The 26662-nt window shown below is 44.5% G+C and overlaps 1 protein-coding gene across 4 annotated transcripts in view; it reads left to right on the plus strand.

Annotated features, from left to right (window-relative positions):
- Positions 1-677: 677 nt before the first annotated feature.
- Positions 678-26662, plus strand: part of LOC147906282 (uncharacterized) — a 91127-nt gene continuing 65142 nt past the window's right edge. For all 4 annotated transcript variants that reach the window (XM_087377706.1, XM_087377699.1, XM_087377712.1 and 1 more), the window contains exons 1-2: positions 678-998; positions 14779-15041. In XM_087377706.1, coding sequence (XP_087233832.1) covers positions 938-998; positions 14779-15041 — 324 coding nt within the window. In that variant the 5' untranslated portion in view covers positions 678-937. The remainder of the gene's footprint in view (positions 999-14778; positions 15042-26662) is intronic.

Here is a 26662-nt window from a genome sequence, read left to right on the forward strand (position 1 = left end):
GTGAAGGAAAAGATATCGCGAAGAAAAAAAGGACGCTTAAGAACAATAGGCCAAAAATTCGAGCAACAACAAGACCTTTGATGAGCGTTTCACTATCTGTCTCCATATAATCAGCCGACTACGCCATGGAAAAGAAAACAATTGAACAAAGCAAAACCAAAATCCTGAGGATGAGAACTTCGTCGTTGCAACGTTGTTCTTATATAGCCAATCAACCATACAATAGGGAGGAACCAATACCGGTAAGAACTACCTATTGCCTGCAGGTTGCTTTGTTACCAAATATTCGTTATTCAATAGAGAAATCCTCTTCAAATACGTTGGACAAAATTCTGCTGTTCGAACTGACAGAACATTCTACGCGGTGGTGGTTGAATTGCCACATGTAAAGTACATAACAAAAATTAGAAAATCACCTAATTTCTAGAGGGTAGGCCAAGAAAGACAGCGAAAAAGCTAAAGCATAGGAGTACCAGGATCTTGAGACCCGTTCTGTTGTGTAAGAGAGGTTAAGAAACCATGATGTTTTTTGAAATTTTGGAAGTTAACAAAAAAAGGTTAAATAAAGAAAGGTGGTGAGGAGTGTGGGGCAGGCAGCACAAGGTGGGTACCCGCGACTCTCTCTCTCTCTCTCGTTATCGCCTTTTTCATACTCTTGAGAGCATCATCGTCATCTTCTTCTCCTCCTTCTGCTGCTCTTCTTGGCTGCTCTGCTTTCGTCTCGCCATCCCCATCTCACAATCAATCCATGGCAGCCCCGCATCAGCCATACTAGCCTTGCCCCAACGCTTGCACAGGTCATTTGTATTGCTTCCCTGCTTTCTGCTTGTTCCTTCCTGGCGCACAACCCTTGTGTCGTAGCTTGCATGGGGCCAGCCTTGTGGAAGAACTTGCATTGTTTGCTGATTCGTAACCGGTAGGAATCCCGGAGAGCGGCATGTTTTTCCTGCGGAGACTCACTGGCAAACCGCTAAATGATGTCTCAAAAGGGAATGATGGTAAGACTCATTGAAGTCACGTATTTAAAAACCAGAAAACGGATCTACACGTGGAGCGAACGTGGATGCAATGGTAGATATAGGCTTGCACATCATTACGTTCGCCGCAGTCGTGTGGCTAAGTAGTACGCAATGTACGTAGATTTTCTCCAAAAATCTGAAATTACGATGCCGCCGGCACATATCTTGAGCTGCTAATGGATTGTGTGTGTGAGTGAGTGAAGCGCAGAGACAGAGAGAAACAGCGGGGGGCGCTCCCTATGTCCCAAAAATTTCACTAAATTATGGAACTGCATTTGCTCCTGTAGGAGTGTCTCGTTGCTTTGCCTATCTGGATAACTTCTTTGCTTTGTCTATGGTTGTAGCTGCATCTTTGTGTGACTTTCAGCTATGAAACGGGTCACTCACTGTAAGTTTCAAGTCAACCGAGACTTCTGTACATACGTATTTCGCTGCCCTCAATAACCTGTGGAATATCAGATTACTAAATGCATGTGAAAATTTCAGAACATATGTCCTCTGAACTAGCACGTCCATTTGTCAAAGTCACATGTTTTCCAAGGTCTCATTCCGTTCAACGGTGGGATGTGAAAAGAAGACCACAACTTTGCAGAGCATGGCTTGCTATCTTGGATTCACGAGTCAATAAGTTTCAGAACACTGGATCGTTTTCTCTTCCTACAGCTTATAGAGAGGCACCATTTATATGGTTTATCTACAGGCAGCACAATTATTTGCATCAGCACAACCCGTGGCGTAATGAGTATCATGCAAGGGCGTGAACAATAGCCTGAAAAGAATCGCGTGAACAATAGCCTGAAAGGAATCTCTTTTTCCCATTCACACCTCGCTTCCCTTTGTTCTGTTCCTTCTTAGTGTTAAACAGGACACAGCTGGAGCAGGCTGCAGGACCTCTCTGTTGCATATATGTCTGGATGCCCAAGTAAAGTGCCAGGAATGGTGATACCTGCCTGCTTTCTGTGGAAGTCCTAGTGTAATTGTATCTGTGGGGGAAAGTAACATGTTGAAATGTATACATCCTTGGTTGAGGGCCTTCTAAATTGAATCCACTTTTATTGAGCATGCTTATCCGTTTCTGTGATAGTGACTTGTGACTGGAGATGCGAGCGGAATACTATTGCCAATCCCTCATCCTTGTGCCCTCCGTCCCTATGGGTTTCTGCATGGTGTGTTGGATTTCCATGTCCAAGCTTTGGTGTCTCAGAGTAGACTATGAGATTTTCCCATCAAAAAGTCTTGGGGAAGTTGTCACAGTGTGGTGAGGACCATAGAGTCCTGCTTCCGTTTCAGAAAGCAACTGATAACGAACTGCTGGTCCCAGATGCGAGTACCCTATCTCGGAGAGGGGCCTCCAGTCTTTGGACAATGACTCTTATCTGTATCTCCATGGATTATTTTGAGGCCCTCTTTTTGTAGCTCAATTTGGATTTGTGTGAGGTCCTGATTAACGAATAGGAGTCCCTTTCAGGTATACCTTTCTGGTCAGGACATCTTGTTCTACTTTGCATTTTTGGACTTGATGATCTCATCCCTCCCAGTCTTCAGGCATTCTCAATGCGACTTGCTCAAATCTAACTTCTTGTGCCTGTGCTTCCTGGCTGTCTGTAAGGGCCCACCATTTCTTGTCCTCCTCTCGTTCTTGAAGGTTTCTTGTCTTTTGAGGCTTCTGTTCCTCAACACTTGAGGCCATGGACCTCCATCTTGGTCTTGATTTGTCCTTCACTTTTTTGGATTCTTGTATGAACTGCCAAGGGCTGGTTTTCAGCTCCCCCAGGCTCTTCATCAAGGCTTCATTTTAGTTCTGAAGTCTTCCAAGTGCTGCATTTTTGTTCTGAAGGCTTCCAAAGTGCTTCAGTGTCACAAATTCGTAACTCTCCCAAGAAATAAAGATAGATTGACTTCAGTCAAAACTATAACAAGTTTTCTTTTTCCTTTGCTTTTACATTGGTTAATGAGTAAGTGGGGACACCCACAAGGGACTAGGATTAGTCCACTAATCAGAATGCTTGCATTTGCTAACCTTTAATGGGTTAAAGTGTGGAAATGTTTATGAGAGGCCCAAAAAGCAGGTCCCACCAGGCCAAGGAAAGTACAAGACCATCGGCCCCCATTTTAATGAAGGGCCCACTTGATTTAGAAGCTACAAAAAGGCACCCCAATCTTGGAGAAAGCGCTGGCTTTTAGAAAGCACCCAAAAACCAGTTTTTGGGGAAAGAAAACCAAGAAAAGTAGGCCTCAGCTTTTAGAAAGCTTCTGCTTTTTGGCTGATGGCCTAGCCTATAAGAAGAGAGGCCTTTTACCCTCTAGGATTCAGAAGAGAGAGAAAGAATTGTACTCAGCTTGCTCCCTTGTGAGCTCACTGAAGATATTTTATTGCAATGAAGACCTTCGGGGTGGGCCAGCCCTTCTTTCTGGCCCCTAGTGTGGTGTTCTTCCTTCTACTTCCCTTCCCCACCCCTGTTCTCTTCCTTCGATTTCATTTCCAGCTTATTTATCCAAGACTTTGCATTGTTTGCAGTTCCCTGCCCACACACGGACACCTGCGAATCACCCCCAGTGCTGTGAATTGAAGGAGAGCTGCTGCGATTCAGTTTCCAGCCCATTGCTCTATCAGATTCCTGCACGCTGCTCAATTGCGATTGATTTGCAGGGCTGTGCGCAAGGCTCAGGCTTCTACTTCTGTAATTTGATCCTAACTGCTGCGATTTCTTTGAGAAGCTGAGTTCAATGTGTGGTTGAGGTTTCATTCAGTCAGGGGCCCCCGGTGACTCCATGCCTAAGCTCTTACGCTTCCAAATCCAATGCTTTTGATGCTTGAGGCTTGCTCTTTCATTGCCCTTTTCAAGGCCTCATTTTCCTTTCTTAGTATAACTGATGGAAAATTCGAAAGCCATCAATGTTGGAAGTCTTTGTCCCTATTTGGAGGTCATTTTTTCTCCTTTACTGTGGTTAGGGTGAAAAATTTAGAAAAACAAATTGCCTGTACCCCCCAAACTAATATATTGGCCACTGCCTCAAATATTACAATATTTGCAACACCCCTGTGCAGTGGTAATGTCAAAATGTACAAGGAATAACATAATCACTAAATGGATATAAGTTTGCTTTGCGGAAAGCTTCAAACTTTCACGGGATAAAGATTTGGTGAAGAGATCTGCCACATTCTGATGTATAGGGCAAAAGAGCAAGCTGATCTTCCCTGCATGTTGCTGCTCCTTGACATAATGATAATGTATCTTTATGTATTTCATATGTGCATGAAACAGAAGATTCTGTGCCACGGCATTGCCATTCTGATTGCCAATGAGAACTGGAGTAGGCTCCTCTAATGATGCATGCTCTTTATTGTAGATTGAAAGCAAATTCTTATTTATCCGAGGGACATACAAAGCATCATGGGATGTAGAGATCCGAGCCGTAAACGACTATACGCAGAATCTCACCAATCAGTCTAATTGGATAAGAAGAGTTGTTGGCACAAGATACCTTCTTGCCAATGGGAGCACGTGACAGCATATCAAATAAGTCCTTCTTGAACATGATAAGTCTGGATGCACGGCTATCAAAATAGCAAGTATTTGTAGTTTCATTGACACAGTGTGTGTGAAAATCGATCCCCCACCCGACAGTCATGTTACCCATGCTTCCCATGAAACGTGCATGTCGTGCCTCCTCGTTGAATGTTTGCTCTTATTATATCATATATGTTTTTCAAAATTAAATGGTAGAAAGAATGTGTGGTCTTTACTCACTTTTCAGTGTTAACAAAAAACCTTTTTCTTAACAGATCATACAAAAATTAAATGCTAGGAAGAATATGTGGTCTTTACTCAGTGTTCACAGAAAACCGATTTCTTAACAGATCATAGAGAAACCTTCAAGGCCCGTTCATTCTCTGCAAGATTTGTTGAGGCATCATCCTTTCCTACATTTGTGACTGAAGAGCCTGCAACAGCCATACCAGACTCTTTCTTCTCCTCTTTTGTAATCCTCTTTGGGCACTCATTGATACGGTTTTTGCAATAATGTCATTTGCCCTTTTTCTTAGGCTTATCTGCATCCATCTTGTCCTTTCCAGAAGTATGACCAGCAACATGGTTGGGCTAATATTTGGCTCTGCACTTCTCTTTCGTAGCAAAAGCTTGCTCCTCACCACATGCGTTCATTGACATATTCTTTTTTAGTTTGCTCTTCCTGCAACAAAGGCCCCACCAACTTGTCAAAGGTGATGTTTTTGGTATGCTCAGGAGGATAAGTTGGATGCCACTAACTATTCTCTATGGAGCTTTATGGTTAGAAACCTCGTTGTTGCCAAAGGACTTATCAGTGATGATGTCCGTCCCGGTCCCATTGCTCCTAGCACTCCTCCATAGCAAGGGGGAGGTGTTGGTGCAGGGACGTGGGCAACATGCTCAACCACGAGCACGAGCACGAGCACATGTTGGTATCACTCTAGAGTAAAGAAGATGGGATGCATAGGCTTTGTCTTTGATTTCATTTTCAGTGAAGAGGTCAATTATACCTCACATTTGGTCCTGGTGAACTTGGAAGCATGCTTGGGACACTTCGGAATCAATGTATGTAAGGAGGCAAGAGTCTCAGTTTTTTGGAAGAGAGCTTGGTTCGATGCATATGAATGAAGGACATTCAATGGTAGACTGTGTCACGAAGATTGAGGACTTGCTTGAGCAACTTCTGAATATTGATGACGTACGTCATACCAGATTTGTAGCTTACACTAAACTTCCTACCGGAGTCATACCTCTCTTTTCATATGTCGCTCAATTTGCCCATGAGGATTTGGATTCTGAGCAATCTCAACCAAATGCACAAGCTTTGGCAAGTTCATGTATTGTGAACACAATGCACAACCAGCTGAATGTTCACTTTCAAAGCCAATGCTTGGCTTGAGAATGCACATTAAAAATCTGTCCCAAACTGTCAAAATTGGACGGCAAGGGTTGACTGTTTGAACTGTCTCAAAAATCTCTGATGCAAAAGAGCAAAAGCTTCACAAATGTGACCGAATGGTAGTGTTTGGTGTGCTCCAGACAATGGTCTTCTCAGCCTAAGCAAAAATAGAGACTTCTCAACCTCTGTAGACACTTCAAGATAAGTCTGTAAATGACTTTTTTGTACTTTTCTGTAACAGACCAAAATAGCACTCGAAACTACTCTAAAAGAAGCCCGAAAGGGATTTGTAGCAGTACAGTGTTGGGAAAACAGACACAGCAGCTCCAAAAACAGGAAAAACTGGTCGATTTATAGAAGAAGAACTCCAGACTATCTCTAGCGGGGTCTAGTAGCAAATATACAGCAAAACAGTTCCACAAATCATGTTGTGAATGGATCCGGGTTCTAAAAATAACTCGACTTGACCAGGTGCAGCTTCTGCTATCAGTTCTCCACCCAAAATATTGTCGATCTGTTTCAAACAGCTCCCAGAAGAGACGCACTATAGCACGTGTCGTAAAATAAGCCAAAACAAGTCGACCAGCCTGGCAAGTGCTCTGAAAACTAACGATTTTAGCAGCAGATGAGTTGCACGTGCTGGGAAGGCCTGGATATGAACTTTCCTTGCCCTAAACGGCTTCCCGAATCAGCCTATCTCCAAAAACGAGATGGAGGCTAAGGTTTCTTGTGATGAAAATCGAGTTCTTTGTGACTGAAATGATCCCCAAGGGTACAGGAGCTGAGGGGAGGTGTGTGGGAGCAAGGGGCAGCATGCTCTGTGAGAGTTTGTGGAGGTGGAGAGCTCCAAAACGTGGAGCGCAGCTGAAAGGAGATTGCAAGAATGAAGTACAAGAGGGTTGTCAGTATGACAAAATCCTCAAACCATAGGGTGAGCCTGGAGTGAGGCAAAGCTAACTGTACCACTAACTCAACCACTAATTGTGGTAAAGGGAATAAACCTTAAAAGGGAAAATGCCCCTAAGCTTCCTTACTAACACTTTAACCACTACCTTAAATATTACAACATTTCTAACCCCCATGTCCTCCTCTTCATGTAGGATTTTGAGGGTGAGAATAGCTCAAATGGCTGCCTCGGAGGCTTTATTCCTTTTCTGAGTGTGGGGGATTCTTTGGGGGCTTTAGGGATTGAGGGAGAGTCGTAGGAGAGGGGTGACTGAGTGGAGAGGGATTTTGTGGGGAGTAGTCCGCCTGCCCTTGCTGTTGCCTGCCCCATTTTACCTTTCTTTGTGGGCCTTTTTGGCCCCTTCCAGCTCTCTCAGGGCTTGGAGCAGCCCTTGGTATAGGCGAGTCTCCTATGGGAGGCTGAGGCTGCACAGGACCTGCCCATAGGCTTGTTTGCAGCCACAGGCCCACCAATTGCAGGAGTAGTGCAGGCATCCCCAATAGCGACAATAATTTTGCAAGTCTTCTTGATTATGTGTACAGGTGCAGGTGCGTGGGAGGTTACGAGCAAGGGAGCCTTAGATGAGGCATTGCGGCACAGTGGTTGCCCCTGTTGGGGAGGGGCGTTGTGGGGTTATTATCTACAAGTGTTAGTTGTTAATGGCAAAATTGTAGGTGTTATGTGAGTGACATGGTACATACTGTTGGTGACTCAAGGATCAAGTCAAATGTGCATGTGGCATTTGGTCATGCATGAAGGAGGAAGGAAAATTGAGCAATTCCCTTGTTATTATGGTGTGTCTCTATGCTTATGATAAACTCTCTTTTTTTATTTTCAAATATGCATATGTATCGTTTAACGGTACTGAGAGGAGAGGAGGGGTCTGGGCTGCATTTGGGTGGGGAGGAAGGCTCAAGACTAGACTTTCCAGAGAGTAGGTGGTAAGGATTGAGCTGCAGTTGAATGGAAGAGAATGAAACTGGGTCATTAGTCCAGTTCATTGAAAAATAAAACCCAGTTATTATGAGTTGTACAGCTAAGCACCCTCTTCTCTTCCTCCACTTCCTCCACGTCTACAAGTGGCTTCCTACCCCAAGCCTCAACCCCGGGCTGGGTGGCAATCATGTTTTCAAAAGCAAGACCATCAGATATGGTTGTGGCGCTGGTTGTGCTTGGAAAGACTCTCCCCAAAGCGTTTGATCTCACTGCCAAGAGAAAGGTGTGTAATATGCATGAAGCTTAAATCATGTTACTTACTGTTCCCGTGCGTATCACGAACTACTAACCATTGGGTGCATGCTGACTGAGAAGAGAGAGAGAGACACTGTTGGAATGCATATTGCACATTTCCTTGAGCTTCTGCAATCCTGCTGTCAACTTCTTTCTTTCCTTTTTCCCGTGACTCTTGAATCTAGGAATGCCTAAATCATTTCAATGGTCTGCTTTTGTCATTCTAAAGGAGGGAGGAAGGAAAATTGAGCGATTTCCTTGTTATTATGGTGCGTCTGTGTATGTCTCTATGCTTATGATAAACTCTCTTTCAATTTTATTTTCAATTATACATACGTATTGTGATTTTAACTGCATACAAATCTATAATAACTGAGAGGAGAGGAGGGGTCTGGGCTGCATTTGAATGGGGAGAAAGGCTCAAGACTAAACTTTCCAGAGAGTAGGAGGTAAGGATTGAGCTGCGGTTGAATGGAAGAGGAAAATGAAACTGGGTCATTAGTTGTTATGCTCTAGCCGAGATAGCATGACCTCGGAAAGATCGGTGGGCATTTTCTCTTAGATGACTGACTTTTGTAATATTTTATGTGCGTAAATAAAATGGTCAAGGGAAGTAACTGCCAAGGTCCTAGGTGAGGGTGTATTGGCATTGACTAGGTGGTCCAGTGCTAAGGCCTAGGTGCACCTAAATGTGTAATAATGCCAAGGGGCAAATGTTTTAATTGTGCCCCAAGAGAGGGGTAAATGGTGTACCAAGTTAAAGGTCTAAAATGATGACATGTGGCAGAGGGAACCATCTAGGGAACTGAGGGCTTGTGGATAGGCATGATGGAATAAAAAAGTTATGTATCTTTGTGTACATGTGATTCACAAGAATGGCTGGGTGGAAAAATGCGATGCTAACGCCTGTGAATTGTATCCGTGAATCGACAGAAGGCTGAGAGATTAGTTAGTGTTCGTTTCATTTGGTATCAGAGCCTAGGTCAAGGCTGTGACGACGAACAATAGGGCCTGGGAACGGTGGCGCATGAAACTGAAGTTACGGGGAGACCCTTCGACGCGATGAGCGATGCGTGCTTTAGGCTGGACGAGGAGTAGCGTATGAAGGAAGCAGGGTGGCACGGGCGGCCATCGAAAGACCAGAGCGCACGGGATGCGCGACTGTTCGTGGGCTTAACGAAGCGGTTTGATCGACGCAGCTCAATTACGATCAGCGTAAAGCCGCTGACGAGAAAGGGAACCTTACGCTCCTGCGACAATTGATAAGCCACACATTTTTTGGTTCGGTCGATGAAAGAACGTGAGATCAGTTATGAATGTATCATTTGGTTCCCGTAAGGCAGGTTGACGAAAATCCAGAGGCGATGCGTGGAGTTGGGTGAAAGATTTGCGAAACAGATAGCGAATTAGCCGGTGAATTAACAAAGGAACTTTGCTTCCGGGTTATCGCTGAGAAGTGACAAACAGTAAGGCTCGTGAACAGGGACGTGATCACATGAATAGCCTGTGAGCGTGGTGATTGGCGGTGTCAAGCGTATCAGTGGCCTCATCTTTCTATACGACAAACCCTGCTTCTCTTATATTGGAGAAACTCCACGAAGTCTTCCTTCCATCTAGTAGATCGTCGAGGCAGCAGCATCTATATTCAGGAGCAGACGGCTACTTTGGAGGAAACTAGAAGTTGCATCGAGAGGCTTTTGACGAGGCAGAATCGCGTACACGCAGGCTGTAGCTTGGTATCACTCAAAGGGAACCTCCAGGGAGCATCCTTTTTTTTTTCTTCTATACAACTTTTCAGTTGCAGTCTATTATTCCTGTACAGCAAAAAAGGGGAATTCGAAGTGTGATATACTTTTGGGGTTTTGACGTACGGAAAGAAGTTGAAAAAAAAATAATTCTATTTTCCCTTTTGAAAGAATGGAGACAGAGGGAAGATTCCAGGGTAAATCCTGGTGAATCTAGAGCGCGATCTACGCAAGAAATGTCCCATCACACAACACCTACTCTGGTGGGTAGGATTTTTGTATTAGAAGATGCTTTACAACAGATCATGAACCAGTAGCTTCAAGTGAATGCTGGTCAAAATGAAATTAGGGAGATCGTGTAAGCCTTGTCGGCTAGACCATCTAGGAATGATAAGGGCAAAGCTCTAGCAGAGCCAGAGCCCAGTATACACTCATCAGAACATGCAAAGGTCAAAGCAGTTCTCCTCTAAGAGGGAAGGCCAGTAGCCTTTGAAAGCAAGAAGCTTTCTCCCTCTTAAAGAAATTGGCCAACTCATGAATTGGAGTTGTATGCCGTTGTCCATGCTTTGAAAACATGGAGACATTATTTGTATGGATCAGAGTTTTATGTGGATGTTGATCATGATACTCTGAAACATTTTTGTAAACAACCTGACTTGAGAGACCGCCAAGCTAGGTGGGCAGAACTCATGCAGAAGTTTAATTTGACGATTCGGTACCGAAGAGGAAAAGATAATAAAGTTGCTGATGCGTTGTCACGCATTATGCATAACATGAGTTTCACGGTGTTAGAGAGTGCTTTAATGACCGAGATTAGAGAAATTCAAAAGGTGGATGAGTTTGTCCAAAGTCTATGGCCTAAGGCTCATATGTTAAAACCCAGGGAAAAGGATGACCTGGCATCCAGAAAAGGCCAAACTTATGCAAGATATGCCAAAAGGGATGGTATGCTGAAATGAAATGGCAAGGTAGTAGTACCTAGTCAGAATGATCTCAGGCAGAGAGTCATTCGACAGTGCCATGATAGCCCATGTGCGGGACATCTAGGAGTCGAGAAGACATATGATCTCGTGAAGCGAGATTTCTTTTGGCCAAAGATGAAAAAGCATATTCATGAATATGTGACACGTTGTTTTTCGTGTCAGGTAAGTAAGGCAGAGCGGTGAAGCCACCTGGCCTTTTACAGCCCTTGGAGATACCACTAAGTAAGTGGGAGAGCATTTCCATGGACTTTATTGCAGGGCTGCCTACGACACAAGGTGGATATGATTCTATCCTTGTGGTGGTTGATCGTCTTACCAAGATGGCTCACTTTATTCCAACTAGGGAGTCTGTTAGTGCCCCGCAAGTGGCGGATTTTTTTATTAGACATATATCTCGTTTGCATGGATTACCCAAATCCATAGTGTCAGACAGAGATGTCAAATTTACCGGTCATTTTTGGATTGCGGTATTTGAGACACTAAGGACTGAGTTGGGAATGAGTAGTGGGGATCACGGATGGTCAGACAGAAAGAATCAACCAAATTTAAGAGGATATGCTTAGAGCATATGTGTCATTGAGGCAACATACATGGGACAAGTGGTTGCCATTGTTGGAGTTTGCCTACAATGATAGAAAACATTCCTCTACAGGGTTCAGTTCGTTTGAGCTGAACTATGGTTATAGGCCTGCGAATCCAACTATAGTTGGAGTACCTCAGAAAGTGCCTAGTGTCGCGAACTTTGTGGTTCAGATGCGGGAGATGCTAGCACTTGCGAGAGCTAACATCTGCCAAGCTATGGATAGAGCTAAGGTGTATGCGGATGAAAACCGATCCACTAGAGAATTTAAGGAAGGAGAAAAAGTTTTTCTCAGAGTTCCTTCGCACTCTAAGTCTTTGACTGCAGGAGATTGTGCTAAGCTGTCACCTCGATATTGTGGGCCATGGTTAATTCTAAAAAGAATAGGCAAGGTAGCCTATAAATTAGAATTACCACCGGGGTGTAAGGTGCACCCAGTGTTTCATGTTTCTCATTTAAAGAAATTTTTGCATACTGGTGACTCACTAATCACTAATCGAAGGTGTTTTTTTGTTTCAGGAGATAGAGGATAATGCAAGACGCAAACCAACAAGAATCCTGGACCGAGGAACGATGCAAGTGCGCAATCGGAAGATACCCACGGTGTTGGTTGCATGGCATGGTCTACCTCTATCAAAAGCTACCTGGGAATCCGTATACCAGTTGCGGAGAGTGTTCCTAGATTTCATCATCGAGGACGGTGATGCTTGAAGAGGGAAGGAATGTTATGCTCTAGCCGAGATAGCATGACCTCGGAAAGATCGGTGGGCATTTTCTCTTAGATGACCAACTTTTGTAATATTTTATGTGCGTAGATAAAATGGTCAAGGGAAGTAACTGCCAAGGTCCTAGGTGAGGGTGTATTGGCATCGACTAGGTGGTTTTGAGTGCTAAGGCCTAGGTGCACCTAAATGTGTAATAATGCCAAGGGGCAAATGTTTTAATTGTGTCCCAAGAGAGGGGTAAATGGTGTACCAAGTTAAAGGTCTAAAATGATGACATGTGGCAGAGGGAACCATCTAGGGAACTGAGGGCTTGTGGATAGGCATGATGGAATAAAAAAGTTACATATCTTTGTGTACATGTGATTCACAAGAATGGCTGGGTGGAAAAATGCGATGCTAATGCCTGTGAATTGTATCCGTGAATCGACAGAAAGGCTGAGAGATTAGTTAGTGTTCGTTTCATTAGTCCAGTTCGTTGAAAAAGCAAACCCAATTGTTATGAGTTGTACAGTTAACCACCCTCTTGTCTTCCTCCACTTCCTCCACGTCCACCAGTGGTTCCCCTACTCCAAGCCCAACCACAGGGCTGGGTGACAATCGTGTTTTCAAAGCAAGACTATCTGATGTGGTTGTGGCACTGGTTGTGCTTGGAAAGACTCTTCCCAAAGTGGTTGATCTCACTGCCAAGAGAAAGGTGTGTAATATGCATGAAGCATAAATCATTTCTTACTAACTGTTCCTGTGCTCGTCACGAACCACTAAACCATTGGGTGCATGCTAACAGAGAAGAGAGAGAGAGGTGCTGTTGGCATGCATATTGCACATTTCCTTGAGCTTCTGTTGTCAACTTCTTCCTTCCTTCCTTTCTTTGAATCTAGGAATGTTTAAATTGTTCCAATGGTCTTCTTTTGTCATTCTGAGCTTCTGCAATCCTGTTGCCAACTTCTTCTTTCCTTTGTCCTGTGACTCTTGAATATATAGCATTGTTTAAATCATATCAATGGCCTTTTCTTTCTTCTAGGTCATGAAGCGAGTCTAAAAAATACTTTTGTTCCAAGGCCAATAAATCGGCTTTTGTCACAAAGCTCATTGTTTTATAATCATAGATTTTGTATGGAGTGTTGCATTGCACTTATTCTGCTCAGCCCCATGCTGGCTGACATGGCTGCATGGCAGCGACATCTGCCCTGTTTGCTGCTGCTCCATCGATGATGTGGCAACTTACGTGGCTGCCACATGGGCTGGATTTAACCCTGTTTGAGGTTTTTGCAGTCCCTAAGGCTGCCTTGTGGTTGGGTAGATGGTCATGGGCTGTAAGACACCCATGACAAGGTGGGCGTACATCCTAGGACAGGCATTGCTACAACAGATTGCATGTCATTGCTCTGGGACTCCCCACGGTGTGGCATGAAAGATCGCCCAAACCTTCTTGCAAGTGGTATCTTGAGCCTAGGGGCAAGGTCGTGGAGCATTCATGACAGTTTCAAAGGGTGAAAATTGATGGCCAAGGTTTTGCAACAGGTGCAGTTTGCCATCGAGCAGATTGTCAAATATCTTTCTAGGAAGTGATCATTGCACAATCTTATATTTGTTGTGAATAGAGATAGTGCTTGTGAGCATAGACCAGATACAGAATCTTCCCAAATCATTTCCTTTGCAAGAGGATCTGAGCTTGGAGAGTAAAAATAGGTCCATGGAAAATACAGTCTCACAAAATGTGAACGTCTTGAAACAAACACGTTTGGCAATTTTTCAAGATATTCAGAAAAAGAAGGGCTGTTTCATCAGCCTTAGGTTTCAGAGGGGCGGGAATATAAAATCCATGCGGAAAGTGCTTAGTCACGTAATAAAGCATGTGTCAATGAGTTAAACTAGCAAAGACATTCTAATTTGTGATGAGACAATGGGCATATATCAAATATGCAATTATCAGTTCCACGTGAACTGACATACTAATTGTGACGAGATACATGATTGGACACTGAAGTGAACATAAGCGTAGCTTTGCTACTAAGTTGTTTTATTTTTTAATTTTCTCATTTACTCATAATTTTGTTTAAAGTTGCGTACAAACTCCCTTCGTTCCTTTGTTCTTTTGCTTGATTTATAAAAAATTCAATTTGTAAGATTCAATATATTCTAGTCTTGTGAAGGTTTATATTGATACATCAATTTTGGAAGACTAAGCACAATCAATGCAAAGGTAGTTTGAACCCTGTATAGCTAAGGCCAAGCCATTGAACACAAAAGTTGGTTAAGTGAATTCCAATGACTACGAAAGTAGTCTGAACTTCATTGTAATCAAAATTTAGTATCAGTCATAATTCATGAGTGCCCACTGCTACTTCCCCTGGTTCCTCCTCACATTCATGCCTTGTGTTGATTACATTTCTTGTTCCATTCAGTCAGTGGAACATATTTCAAGCTGGTCATGTAATAAAAGAGCACTTTAACCAGTTGAATGTGCTTGCATTTAGTTTTTAATGTTGATATTCAGGACTGCCTTCAATAACTGTAAGATCAATGGACCTTTTCAAAGACACACAGACCCGCAGTACTTTCAATTGAAAATGCAGGCGAGTTTTGAGTAAGTGGGAAAACAAGCTAGTGATGTTAAATTCTGCTTCTCTCGTTTTCAGGAAATCGACACAGTTCAACTGCCGATGGATGCTTGCAAGAAGAGCCTTCAAGAAAGGCTCTGGAACAAGCAAGTGAATATGTAAGAGAAGGCAAATTTGAAAGAGCTTTGTGGTTGCTTGAGAAACTTGGCCAGCTCTACCCTGCTGTCAAAGAAGTTGCAGAGCTTGTAGCAGTTGCAGAAGTGTGCAATGCCACTCTTTCGAGACCTTGCATGTGTTTGGCAAGGCAACATAGAAGCCCAGATTGGTACAAAATTTTGAAGGTAAGGCCTTAACTTCTCAACATTGACCAGGTTTTCTATCAAGGAAAAAATATGAGGCGTGCTTAGCCAGCTACACAGAGCTATTCCGAAATTGGTTGGGTGTGTCAGTTCTGACTCTCTATGGTTTTATATGATTACTTGGTTGGGTGTTTAATAGTCAGCTCTGACTGTGAATGGCTGTGTTTTAGTCTCACTTGTTCATGGGGCCATGTCTTCATGCTCAATAATTTGTCTGATGGCCACAAAGGAGACAACTCTGTTTAATGGAGAACAATTTTGAATGTGACATCTGTATTGAGGTCTTGTTTTTGATAATTTCATTTTGAAATAAGAAAGTTTTCTCTCCTTTGTGGTATCTTTTTGGATAGACTTGTTTAAGGTCTGTTAGACTTTATTCTTTCACACCAGGTGAAAAGAGAGAGTCATTGAACACTTTTTTCATTTGATTGGATGGAAAGAGCACCATAGTTACTGCTTGTTATCAAATATATATATATATATATATATATATATTGAGAGAGAGAGAGAGAGAGAGAGAGAGAGAGAGAGAGAGAGACATCTGCAGAAGCTCTCACGGGGCTATGGGACAAAGTACACATTAAAAAAAAGAAGAAGCCCTTACTGTCAGATAGAGTCGAGGAGTGCACAAGGCATCTCAGCTCGACTTATTTAGCACACTGCTAGATTTTAATACTATTGTGAAGTGGCCTTCATTACATCATTTTTAGACTGAGGGTCTTTGGGTCTAGATTTGAAGTCTCTGATTAGTGCTATCCATCTCGATAAGCAGCCACTTTCCCTCCTCCTAAGCTTCTTTCACTTTGGCTAATTTTGAATTCCTGGGTTGGGGTGAGCTCCTCTGAGACCCATGTCTTGGTACCTCTCAACTTGTTGGTTGTTTGAGAACTTCGCTCCTTGCTAGCTACTACCCTTATTTGGGTCCCTTTTTGGAGGATATAATCTATTTCTTTTGAGTTCCACTCAATCTGGGGGATTGCCTTCTTGAGATTGTCAACCTTTGTTTGTGTTGCCCTCACCCACACTCCCACCCTCTGGTAGCCCTCCTATGCATACAATCTGATCATTAGCGGCCTTGGTTTCTTGCTCTTTTACCTCCTTGTGGACATCACATTTTAATCAATCTTGGAACTCACAGTGGCTGTGATTGCTCCAGAGACTTGAGTTAGTTGGTAACTATTTCCTGCACTTTAGTCACAAGCTGCAGTAACGATGTCATAGAGGAGAGAGAGAGAGAGAGAGAGAGAGAGAGAGAGAGAGAGAGATTAACGTATTCAGAAGGCCTCATGGGTCAATTAGACAAAGTACACACCAAAGAAGAGTAGATACTACATCTTTGGGTATCAGAGTCTGGGATCTCAGCTTGAGATTATCATAGCACTTCTCTATGCTCTTGCACTCCTTGGGAGCTGCCTTGCGCCCTCCCCAAGCTGATGTACTAGATGGCTTTCATGTTGTCCCATAGACCTCTTGGTCTCCCGTGGACGTTAATAGACTTTCTTTCTTTCTTTCTTTCTAGTGCTATAACAAAGCGGCCTTCATTACATCAGTTTAAGATTGAGAGTCTGTGGATTTAGATTTGAAATCTCCAATTAATGCTAGTCTCTCCCGGTAGACCACCCATTTCCCTGCTTTGTGTACGTCCTTCACTTTAGTGGATCAAGCTGGGTCGGAGTGAGATCCTGATATATCCATATCCTTGTACCCTTCAACTTATTTGTCTCTCGGAGAATCTTAACTCTTCCTGCCAGTCTCATCAGTGTGTCAAAAAGCCAACCCTTTGTCGGAGGGTCCTGGAAGCACTGCCTCTCTAGTCGGGCCAAAGAGAGATGAATGTCCTCGGGAAGCCTCGTGGGCCTATGGGACAAAGTACATCAAGCAAAAGTTAACTCATACAAGCCTCGAAGGGCTAAAGCAACGGGTGCGATAGAGCCTTTGCTGAGAACTAGACTAGGCTAAAAATCTCAAAAAGCTCAAACAAAATTCAAAACAAAAACTGAAGCTGAAAGCTGAGACTCAAAATTCGAAAGTCGGCACTGTAGTGGATCTCTGATGGGCTGCGAGAATGTCTCCGATCTGTGTCTGTCTCGCTGTCTCGCGCTATGGCGGGGGATGTGATCGTTTTGATCTGTGTGTGAGAGAGAGAGAGAGAGAGAGAGAGAGAGAGAGAGAGAGAGTATCTCGGATCTGCGTCTGTCGAGCTGTCTCGTGCTATGGCGGGGGACTTGGTCGTCTCGATCTTTGGATCCGCGAGAGAGAGAGAGAGAGAGAGAGAGAGAGAGAGATGCTGAATCCCCACTGTTACATAAACAATTCAGCAAAAGTATTACCAGCAGATTGGGAGCTAGAGTGCCCCTGCACCAAGACAACGACACAGGTTGGCCCCAAACCTTGGCACCCCTTTCGGTATTTCTTTAATTAAGTGAGAGGCCTTGAAATCCAGGCTACATAAAGGATACACTCCTTACAACTCGGGCATTCCACATCCCATTGGGCAACCACATACCCTGCATAGTTACTGTTCACTGCTCTCACCACTCCTGGCAGTAGGTCTCCGTCCCTAGTCCAGGAAGCTTGAACACAGCTCGGAACTGTCACTAGTGACCACCCTTAGCCACACAGTTCCCCATAGCTGTCACTAGTGCCCAAATAGCCAATTATCTGCTCAAAGCTGAAAAAGAAAGCATACCAAAGCCTTCTCCATTGTTCAGGACTGCCATGACCAATAGTCTCTCACCCTATGGGTCACACATATCCTGATACAATAACTTCAGAGATCTAGCATCACAATACAACAAACATTGGCAGTCACACCTGTACCATCCCTCTTAGGGTTCCAGGGATAGTCTCTCATTCCAAGCATGGATTTCCGACCCCAGCCTACTCAGCAACGAGGTTGTACTCAATATGTGCCATTTGCCTAGCAGCCATTGCCTGCATGTGACCCATCTCCTAAAGAAACCAAAAACATATTCCCACACGGAATATGTTACTCTGCCAAAGCTAGCAAATAGGATACACAATGAATTCGAACCCACTTGCATTCAGTGCTCTTCCCACTCTCGGTAGGCATCAGAATTCCAAACATTAGCCCTGCGGGGCTCTGCTCTCACCAAGCATTCGCTATGCTATATCTTGCTTGGACCAATCCTTGGTGAAAGGCACTATTTTCTGTCCAACAGATGACACACAGCTTTACCAGAGCACACAGTCTCCAATAACTATTACAAGGGCCCACATGGCCATTTAACTGCCCCGAGTATGGGAATAAAGTAAATAAATTCAGCCAGCATTAGTGGAAGCCTAAACAAAGCATTGAACTAGTCTTTGTGGGATCCCCTGCCTGACAAAGGTTTGCCAAAGATAGACTACAAGGAGAGCATGCTCTATGTGACCAGCCAGCCCCTTTTGCACAGCTCATAAAGTGGAGGTAGAACTTAGTGCCCAACCAGCCTTTCAAGGCCTCATTATGACGACAGGTAGGCTATGGTAATCAGCCCAACTTCCAAGAGCAAGTCACAACCAACGAGCAGGCTCCTATGAGCAACCACCTCCTCACGAACAGTATGAAGGCAATTGACTATGCCTTGAGCGTTCCTTGGTCCCACGTCTGTCAAACACATCATTCATCTAGTTCTCTACTTCGATCACGGGAGATGCACCACGAATCACCATCCAGCCATATCTCGCTGAGGCTGACAAGCAGATAGAGATCTTCGTTCGAAAATCAACGTGAATAATTCCCTTCTCTTCTCTCTCTAGCCTCAACAAGCCCCAATTCCCTAGATAGATCTAGATGCCACATGTCATCCATATAGGGCCTTCCTAATGCAACATTTCACCCCTCTATTGGGATGCATTAAATCCTTTGCCCCCTAGGCACAATCTTTGCACTAGGCCCTTGGCCTTAGATGTACCTAGTCTGGTGCTATCAGCCCTCACCTAGGACCTTGACATTAAATCCCTCCCGATCATTTACATGAAGCGCAAACAAATATATTACAGAGATAGATCCTTTAAGGGAAATGTCGACTGATTCTTCCGAGGTCATGCTACCTCGGCTAGAGCGTAACATTCCTTCCCTCTTCAGACATCAGCGTCCTTGATGATAAAATGTGGGAACACTCTCCGCATCTGATGTACGGATTCCCAGGTAGCTTCGGATAGAGGCTGACAATGCCATGCAACCAACACCGTGGGTATCTTCCGATTTCGTATTTTCATTGTTCCTCGGTCCAGGATTCTTGTTGGTTTGCGCCTTGCAATATCCTCTATCTCCTGAAACAAAACCACATCTTCGATTAGTGAGTCACCTGTATGTAAAAATTTCTTTAAGCGCGAAACATGAAAAACCGGGTGCACCTTACACCCCTGTGGTAATTTCAATTTATAGGCTACACTGCCTATTCTCTTTAGAATTAACCACGGCCCACAGTATCGAGGTGATAACTTAGCACACTCTCCTGAAGTCAACGACTTCGAGTGCGAAGGAACTCTGAGAAAAACTTTTTCTCCTTCCTTAAATACTCTTATAGACCAGTTTTCATCCGCATACACCTTGGCTCTATCCATAGCCTGGCGGATATTAGCTCTCGCAAATGCTAGCATCTCCCGCATCTGAACTACAAAGTTCGCGGCACTAGGCACTTTCTGAGGTACTCCAACTATAGTTGGATTCGCTGGTCTATAACCATAGTTCAGCTCAAACGGACTGAACTCGGTAGAGGAATGTTTTCTATCATTGTAGGCAAACTCCAACAATGGCAACCACTTGTCCCACGTATGTTGCCTCAATGACACATATGCCCTCAGCATATCCTCTAAGTCTGGTTGACTCTCTCCGTCTGACCATCTGTCTCAGGATGATCCCCACTACTCATTCCCAACTCAGTCCTTAGTGTCTCAAATACCGCTGTCCAAAAATGACCGGTAAATCTGATATCTCTGTCTGACACTATGGATCTAGGCAATCCATGCAGACGAAATATATGTCTGATGAACAAATCCGCCACTTGCGGGGCACTAACAGACTCTCTAGTCGGAATGAAGTGAGCCATCTTGGTTAGACGATCAACCACCACAAGGATAGAATCATACCCTCCTTGTGTCGTAGGTAGCCCTACAATAAAGTCTATGGAAATGCTCTCCCACTTACTTAGTGGTATTTCCAAGGGCTGTAAAAGTCCGGGTGGCTTCACCCGCTCGGCCTTGCTTACCTGACACGAGAAACACCGTGTCACATATTCATGAATATGCTTTTTCATCTTTGACCAAAAGAAATCTCGCTTCACGAGATCATATGTCTTCTCGACTCCTGGATGTCCCGCACACGGGCTATCATGGCACTGTCGAATGAGTCTCTGCCTGAGATCATTCTGATTAGGTACTACAACCTTGCCATTTCTAACTAGCATACCATCCCTTATGGTATATCTTGCATATGTTTGGCCTTTTCTGCATGCCAGGTCATCCTTCTCATTTTCCCCGGGTTTTAACACATGAGCCTTAGGCCATAAGCTCTGGACAAACTCGTCCACCTTTTGAGTTTCTCTAATCTCGGTCATTAGAGCACTCTCTAATACCGTGAAACTCAAGTTGTGCATAATGCGAGACAACGCATCAGCAACCTTATTATCTTTTCCTCTTTGGTACCGAATCGTTAAATTAAACTCCTGCATGAGCTCTGCCCACCTAGCTTGGCGGCCCCTCAAGTCAGGCTGTTTATAAAAATGTTTCAGAGTATCATGATCCACATCCACATAAAACTCTGAACCATACAAATAATGCCTCCATGTTTTCAAAGCATGGATAACAACATACAACTCCAATTCATGAGTTGGCCAATTCCTTTGAGAGGGAGAAAGCTTCTTGCTTTCAAAGGCTACCGGCCTCCCCTCTTGAAGGAGGACTGCTCCTACCGCAATGCCACTTGCATCCGTTTCTAGGAACAACGGTTTCTGGGGAACAACTATTTTTAACACCGGTCCTGTGACCACGACTTGTTTTATGATGTTAAAACTTTCTTGTTGATTCTGTCCCCATATAAAAGGTACTTTATCTGAGGTCAGATCAGTCAATGGCGATACTATTCCGGAATATCCTTTGATATGCCTTCTATAAGACTGGACAAATCCCAAGAATGATCGCAACGCGGTCAGGACTCTGAGGGATTGGCCAAGTTAGTATCGCAGCCACTTTCTTCGGATCCATTTCTACCCCCTGTGGAGTAATTATGAACCCTAAGTATTCAAGCCTAACCATACACAGTATAGTTTTCTTTTTATTTACATAAAGACTGGCTTTCCTCAAAGTACTGAACACTATTCTTAAGTGTTCACGATGCTTAGTAATACTTTTACTGAATATCAGGATATCGTCAATAAAATGTACTACGAACTTTCCGATATACGGACGTAGTAAATCGTTCATAAGCATGACGAATGTAGTCGGAGCATTGGTAAGTCCGAAGGGCATTACCAAAAACTCATAATGACCAAACCTGCTTTTGAAAGCGGTTTTATGCACATCCTCGGCTCTAATCGGGATTTGATGATAGCCACACTTAAGATCTATCTTATTGAAAATCACGGCTCCATGTAATGCATCTAAGCATTGGTAAGTCCGAAGGGCATTACCAAAAACTCATAATGACCAAACCTGCTTTTGAAAGCGGTTTTATGCACATCCTCGGCTCTAATCGGGATTTGATGATAGCCACACTTAAGATCTATCTTATTGAAAATCACGGCTCCATGTAATGCATCTAGCAAATCATCAAAACGAGCCATCGGATACCTGTGCTTAACAGTGATATTATTCAATGCTCTGTAATCTATATATAGGCGAAACGTATCATCCTTTTTCTTTTTTAATATCACTGGCGAAGCAAAAGGTGAGAAACTTGATTGAATCTGCCCCAACTTGAGGTATTCTTCCAGTTGTCTACGCACCTCCGCCTCTTCAGTAAAACTCATTCTATAGGGAGGTCTATTTACAGGTTCTGCCCCCGGGATCAATTCAATCTTATGTTGAACTTTCCGCTCTGGAGGTAACCCATAAGGTAGTTCATCCCTAAAACATTCAGAGAACTGCTCTGTTATAAGATTAGCCAGCTTGGCCATCTCACTACTTTGCGCAACATCAGTGCTAGCCGAAGAATCATCAATCGGCTCTACCGATGCTGTGCAAAGGAATAAAAACTCTCCTGAGCTTTTCGGATTTCCATCACGGAAACCAACGGTCCCTAAGGTATATCTTTTTCACCTCGCAAGACATAAAGCACATCATTCATCTTGAATTGATATACGTGCTTTTTCCAATCAATGGCTGGATTCTTCTTAGAATCCCACGCCATACCCAGGGCTATATCTGCATGAGCAAGCTTGGTCATTTCAAAATCAAGCTTCTCAGCATAGTCCTGAATCCGAAGATCCAACTGGGTAACCCTTTGGGCCCATACTTCAGTTGAACTTCCATCTGCCATCCTGACTGTATACGCATAGTCAGATGGACTTGTCTTTAATTTCAGCCTCTTCACGAGCTTGGAGTTAATCACATTGTGAGTTGACGCCGAGTCAAACAACACAATGACATCATGATTGGCCACTTGCCCTTTTATTTTAATTAACTCCGTACCATCAAAGGCTGTATACCCCGTTGCTGTGGGCTTAGATAGGATGTTATCAGGTGCACTCGTCACTAGCTTAGCAACAGACACACATAGCAAACAAGGTACTAATCTCTGAGAAGATCCCGCTAGCTGAATCTGCATCTCTTCCGCTCTGGGACTTCCCTCCATCTCCACGTCGCACTCTGAGATCACCATCTCAGCCATCCGACGATCTTTGTCACGTGGACAATCCTTTCACTGATGAGGTTGAAGGCAACCAAAGCATAAGCCTTCTCTCCTCGCTTTTTCCCTTTGTTCTGGGTTCAAGGGAGACTTAGACCAAGCCCGGGCTGCCATTGGGGTTACTTTCCTCTTCACTCCAATGGTGGTACTTGGTTTAGGAGTTTCAGTCGGTCTCGCCTGCTTGGCTTGACCACTCGGCTACGAACCACTCCCTCTACTAGTCCACTTCTTCTTAAACCCAAGTTTCTTCGGATACCCATACTGGGTTCCGACCTGTGTAAACCCACTTGGCTTGCTACCCTTGGCATCCTCATAGTTCAGGGCTATAGCTATTGCATCATCTAACGTGCTCGCGTACTTAGCCCGAACTTCCATTTTTATTCGATCATTCAATCCAAATATGAAATCTTTCACTTGGATTGATTGAGGCAGGGGTTCGTCAACCTTCATTACACTCTCTCAAAACTTATCAGTGTATTCTGTTATTGATAAATTTCTTTGACGAAGGTTCCTATATTGATCCCAAGCTCGGGATGCTTCGTCAGGAGGTAAGAAGTGTTTCCTGAACTCTCTTTTAAACCCCTCCCAGGTAGTGGATGCTATACCATCTTTTTGTTGTTTAATCCACCACCCATCCGCTTCCTCACTAAACATGTGGGTGGCCTCGCGGATCTTCTTGATGTCATTTCTGATTTCACAAATGGCGAACGCCTCGTCCCATTTGTGTAACCAGGTCTCAATGACATCGGAGCTACGGTCGTTCATCCGACCAGAATACTTTTCCGGTTTGTAATTGGTAATATTTGGTACTTTAGCCTTCCTAGGCTCGACCGTATGGACACTAGACTCCGGTTCCATTGGAGCCTTTCCCTTCTCCTCTCGAGAAGGTCTGGCAGACATACTATGTATCGCTCTCCTAAGTTCGGACTGCCCTGCATTGGCGTGTAATTGCTGCGCTAACAACTGTTGCAAGGCATCCTCCAGCAATGCAATCCTGCCAGCTAAAGTATGAGCTACTGGGCGCGATCCCTGTTGGGTCGGCCAGACTCCTGATTCACCAGGGTACCTCCTGGAAGCCCCTTCTTCTGCTTCCATTCTGTTCAATGGGTGTTTTGTTTTGCTTTTGTTTTGTTTTGTTTTTTTTTTAAAATTTTATAAACACCACTAGAAAACTGTATTTACAAGCTGACACAATTCAGTGTACTAACAGTCTGGCACAACTCCCTATACTAGGGAATTTCGCAATCCCACATTCCCACTGATCAGGCATTTAATACAGGCATATATCTCAGATGGTGCTTTTCCCTATACTAGGGAAATTCTTGCAATCTGACTCTGACTAAAGCACACAGGCATATGCACAGGCATAATCTGTCCCTGCTACAACATTGAAGCCTCATGCATGCTGATCATTCATGTTATCCTGTCTATGGAAGTAGCGCATCACCCACCCTACTAAATCGAGGAGGAAAAAAAAAACAACACGAAACTAATGGAGATCGAAGAAAGCTCCCTGGTCAAGTCCTGTGCTTCTGCGCCCAATCTGCGTCTCGGACTGTCGCTGGATTGTAGCCCCAGTCACTGGTTACGAGCAGGGTGCTCGGAGCTGGAGAACTCAGAGCACACGTGTGCCAAATCAGCAAATCACGGGCCAGCCAGCTTAAGCTTGATCTGCTCCCTCTCTGCGTTCCAAACGGTGTTAAAATGCGACGGATGACGTTCGACTAGCGCACTGCATTGATCAGGCGCCTTCATGAACTAACCAATGTTAGGCACTCTTGCTCTCTATCTGTCGGACTATTCGGGCTATTCGGGCCACATGGTTTCCCTGCTCACGAACTCCTGGTGTCAACGGAGAAGACGGCCAGATCCTGTGACCATTGAAAAATGCACATGCATCATACGCCCACGTCGATCCTTGTCAACCTGCGCTCCAGCTTAGACGCCCGCGTATCCCGTTCCACGCACGTCACGTTTCCCGTGCCAGGCTTTCCGTTGATCTGCGGTCAATCACAGACTGTCCACGTCGAAAGACTTGCCTAATTCCGAGTTCCAGCTACGTTCGTCAACAGTCCTCTTTCCGCTCGTGGAACACCTTGCAGATCATCGGCTGTCGACCCGCCACCTACGCTCCCGGCCTATTGTCCGAGCTTGCGTAAGCCCGTTCGTAGGTCAGCGTCAGATGATCACCGTGCTGTTCGTCAATCCCATCCTAATCGTAGCCTTGAGCTCTGATACCAATTTGTCAAACACATCATTCATCTAGTTCTCTACTTCGATCACGGGAGCAGCACCACAAATCACCACCCAGCCATATCTCGCTGAGGCTGACAAGCAGACAGAGATCTTTGTTCGAAAATCAACGTGAATAATTCCCTTCTCTTCTCTCTCTAGCCTCAACAAGCCCCAATTCCCTAGATAGATCTAGATGCCACATGTCATCCATATAGGGCCTTCCTAATGCAACATTTCACCCCTCTATTGGGATGCATTAAATCCTTTGCCCCCTAGGCACAATCTTTGCACTAGGCCCTTGGCCTTAGATCTACCTAGTCTGGTGCTATCAGCCCTCACTTAGGACCTTGACATTAAATCCCTCCCGATCATTTACATGAAGCCCAAACAAATATATTACAGAGATAGATCCTTTAAGGGAAATGTCGACTGATTCTTCCGAGGTCATGCTACCTCGGCTAGAGCGTAACAACGTCCACAATAGCGATTAGTCGATTGGCTATTATGATCAGCCTAAGTACGGACCTCACAACCTATGCCCACGAGCTCTTTACAACCTGAATTTTTACGTATGGACTTCACAACGTCTGCCCATGAGCTCTTCACAGTTGGTGCTCCTTACCCCCTTGGAATCCACCCACGACGTGTACCTCCTGGTCAAACTCACGTGACATCTATCCGCATCTCGAGTGTTCTCCAACAGCCGAGATCACTTGCTAGCACACACCATCCGCGAAGGCAACACACCTCTTTGCCCTCAGCCCCGAAGCAAAAAATCGTGCCCATGCGACGTCTAGCTAGCCGTTCTCGCCTGTGCCACCCCCGTCCTTCTTCCTCATTCTTCCACTAGCAACCATGCTAATTCCAGCCCCATGCCCCCTCTAGTGGTGCATTTTAATGGCCCAACCAATGGCCAACTTGAACTTATAAGGTCTTTTTGCACCCCCCTCTTGGGCTCAAACCCCCAAAATTCACCCCCAAGGCAGAAATGCTAGGGGTTCTAGCACATCAAGCAACCCTTGACCTTGCTCCTTGTTTTCCGAGGGTCCTGCCCACATACAGGCCAACATGCATGCGCCATAAATCACGCCTTCGTGATAGATGCGACGGTTAAATGATTGTGTAAATTGCAGCGAGGCCTTCTTTAAACCTTATTGCAAGCCGTCTTTGTGTATGTACCATAGAGATTGGGGAGAGAGATAAGGGTTAGAGAAATGGAGTCAACAACCGATTGGGTCCTTGTACCTGCTAAGGCCCGCCGCCTCCCCCAATATAGGGAGAATTTGCTTTAAACTTGGAGAACCTGAAAACACGAAAGAACTCCTCAAGAGTGCGTGGAATGCAACTCTGAGGATGACACCTTGAACACGGAGAGCTGACCCACAAAGCCTGAGCAACAGTCCCAGCCACAAGCAAGGCCTCAATGCCGCCCACAATAATGTTGTAGACCATTGTGCATCGCTATCGAAGAGGCTAGTGCTGTCCACGGGCATGCAGTAAAACTGCGTGAGTGAGA

Source organism: Dipteris shenzhenensis, chromosome 1, assembly GCF_047967505.1.
Source record: "Dipteris shenzhenensis isolate YYH24624 ecotype China chromosome 1, Dip_SZ_1.0, whole genome shotgun sequence".
NCBI lineage: Eukaryota > Viridiplantae > Streptophyta > Polypodiopsida > Gleicheniales > Dipteridaceae > Dipteris > Dipteris shenzhenensis.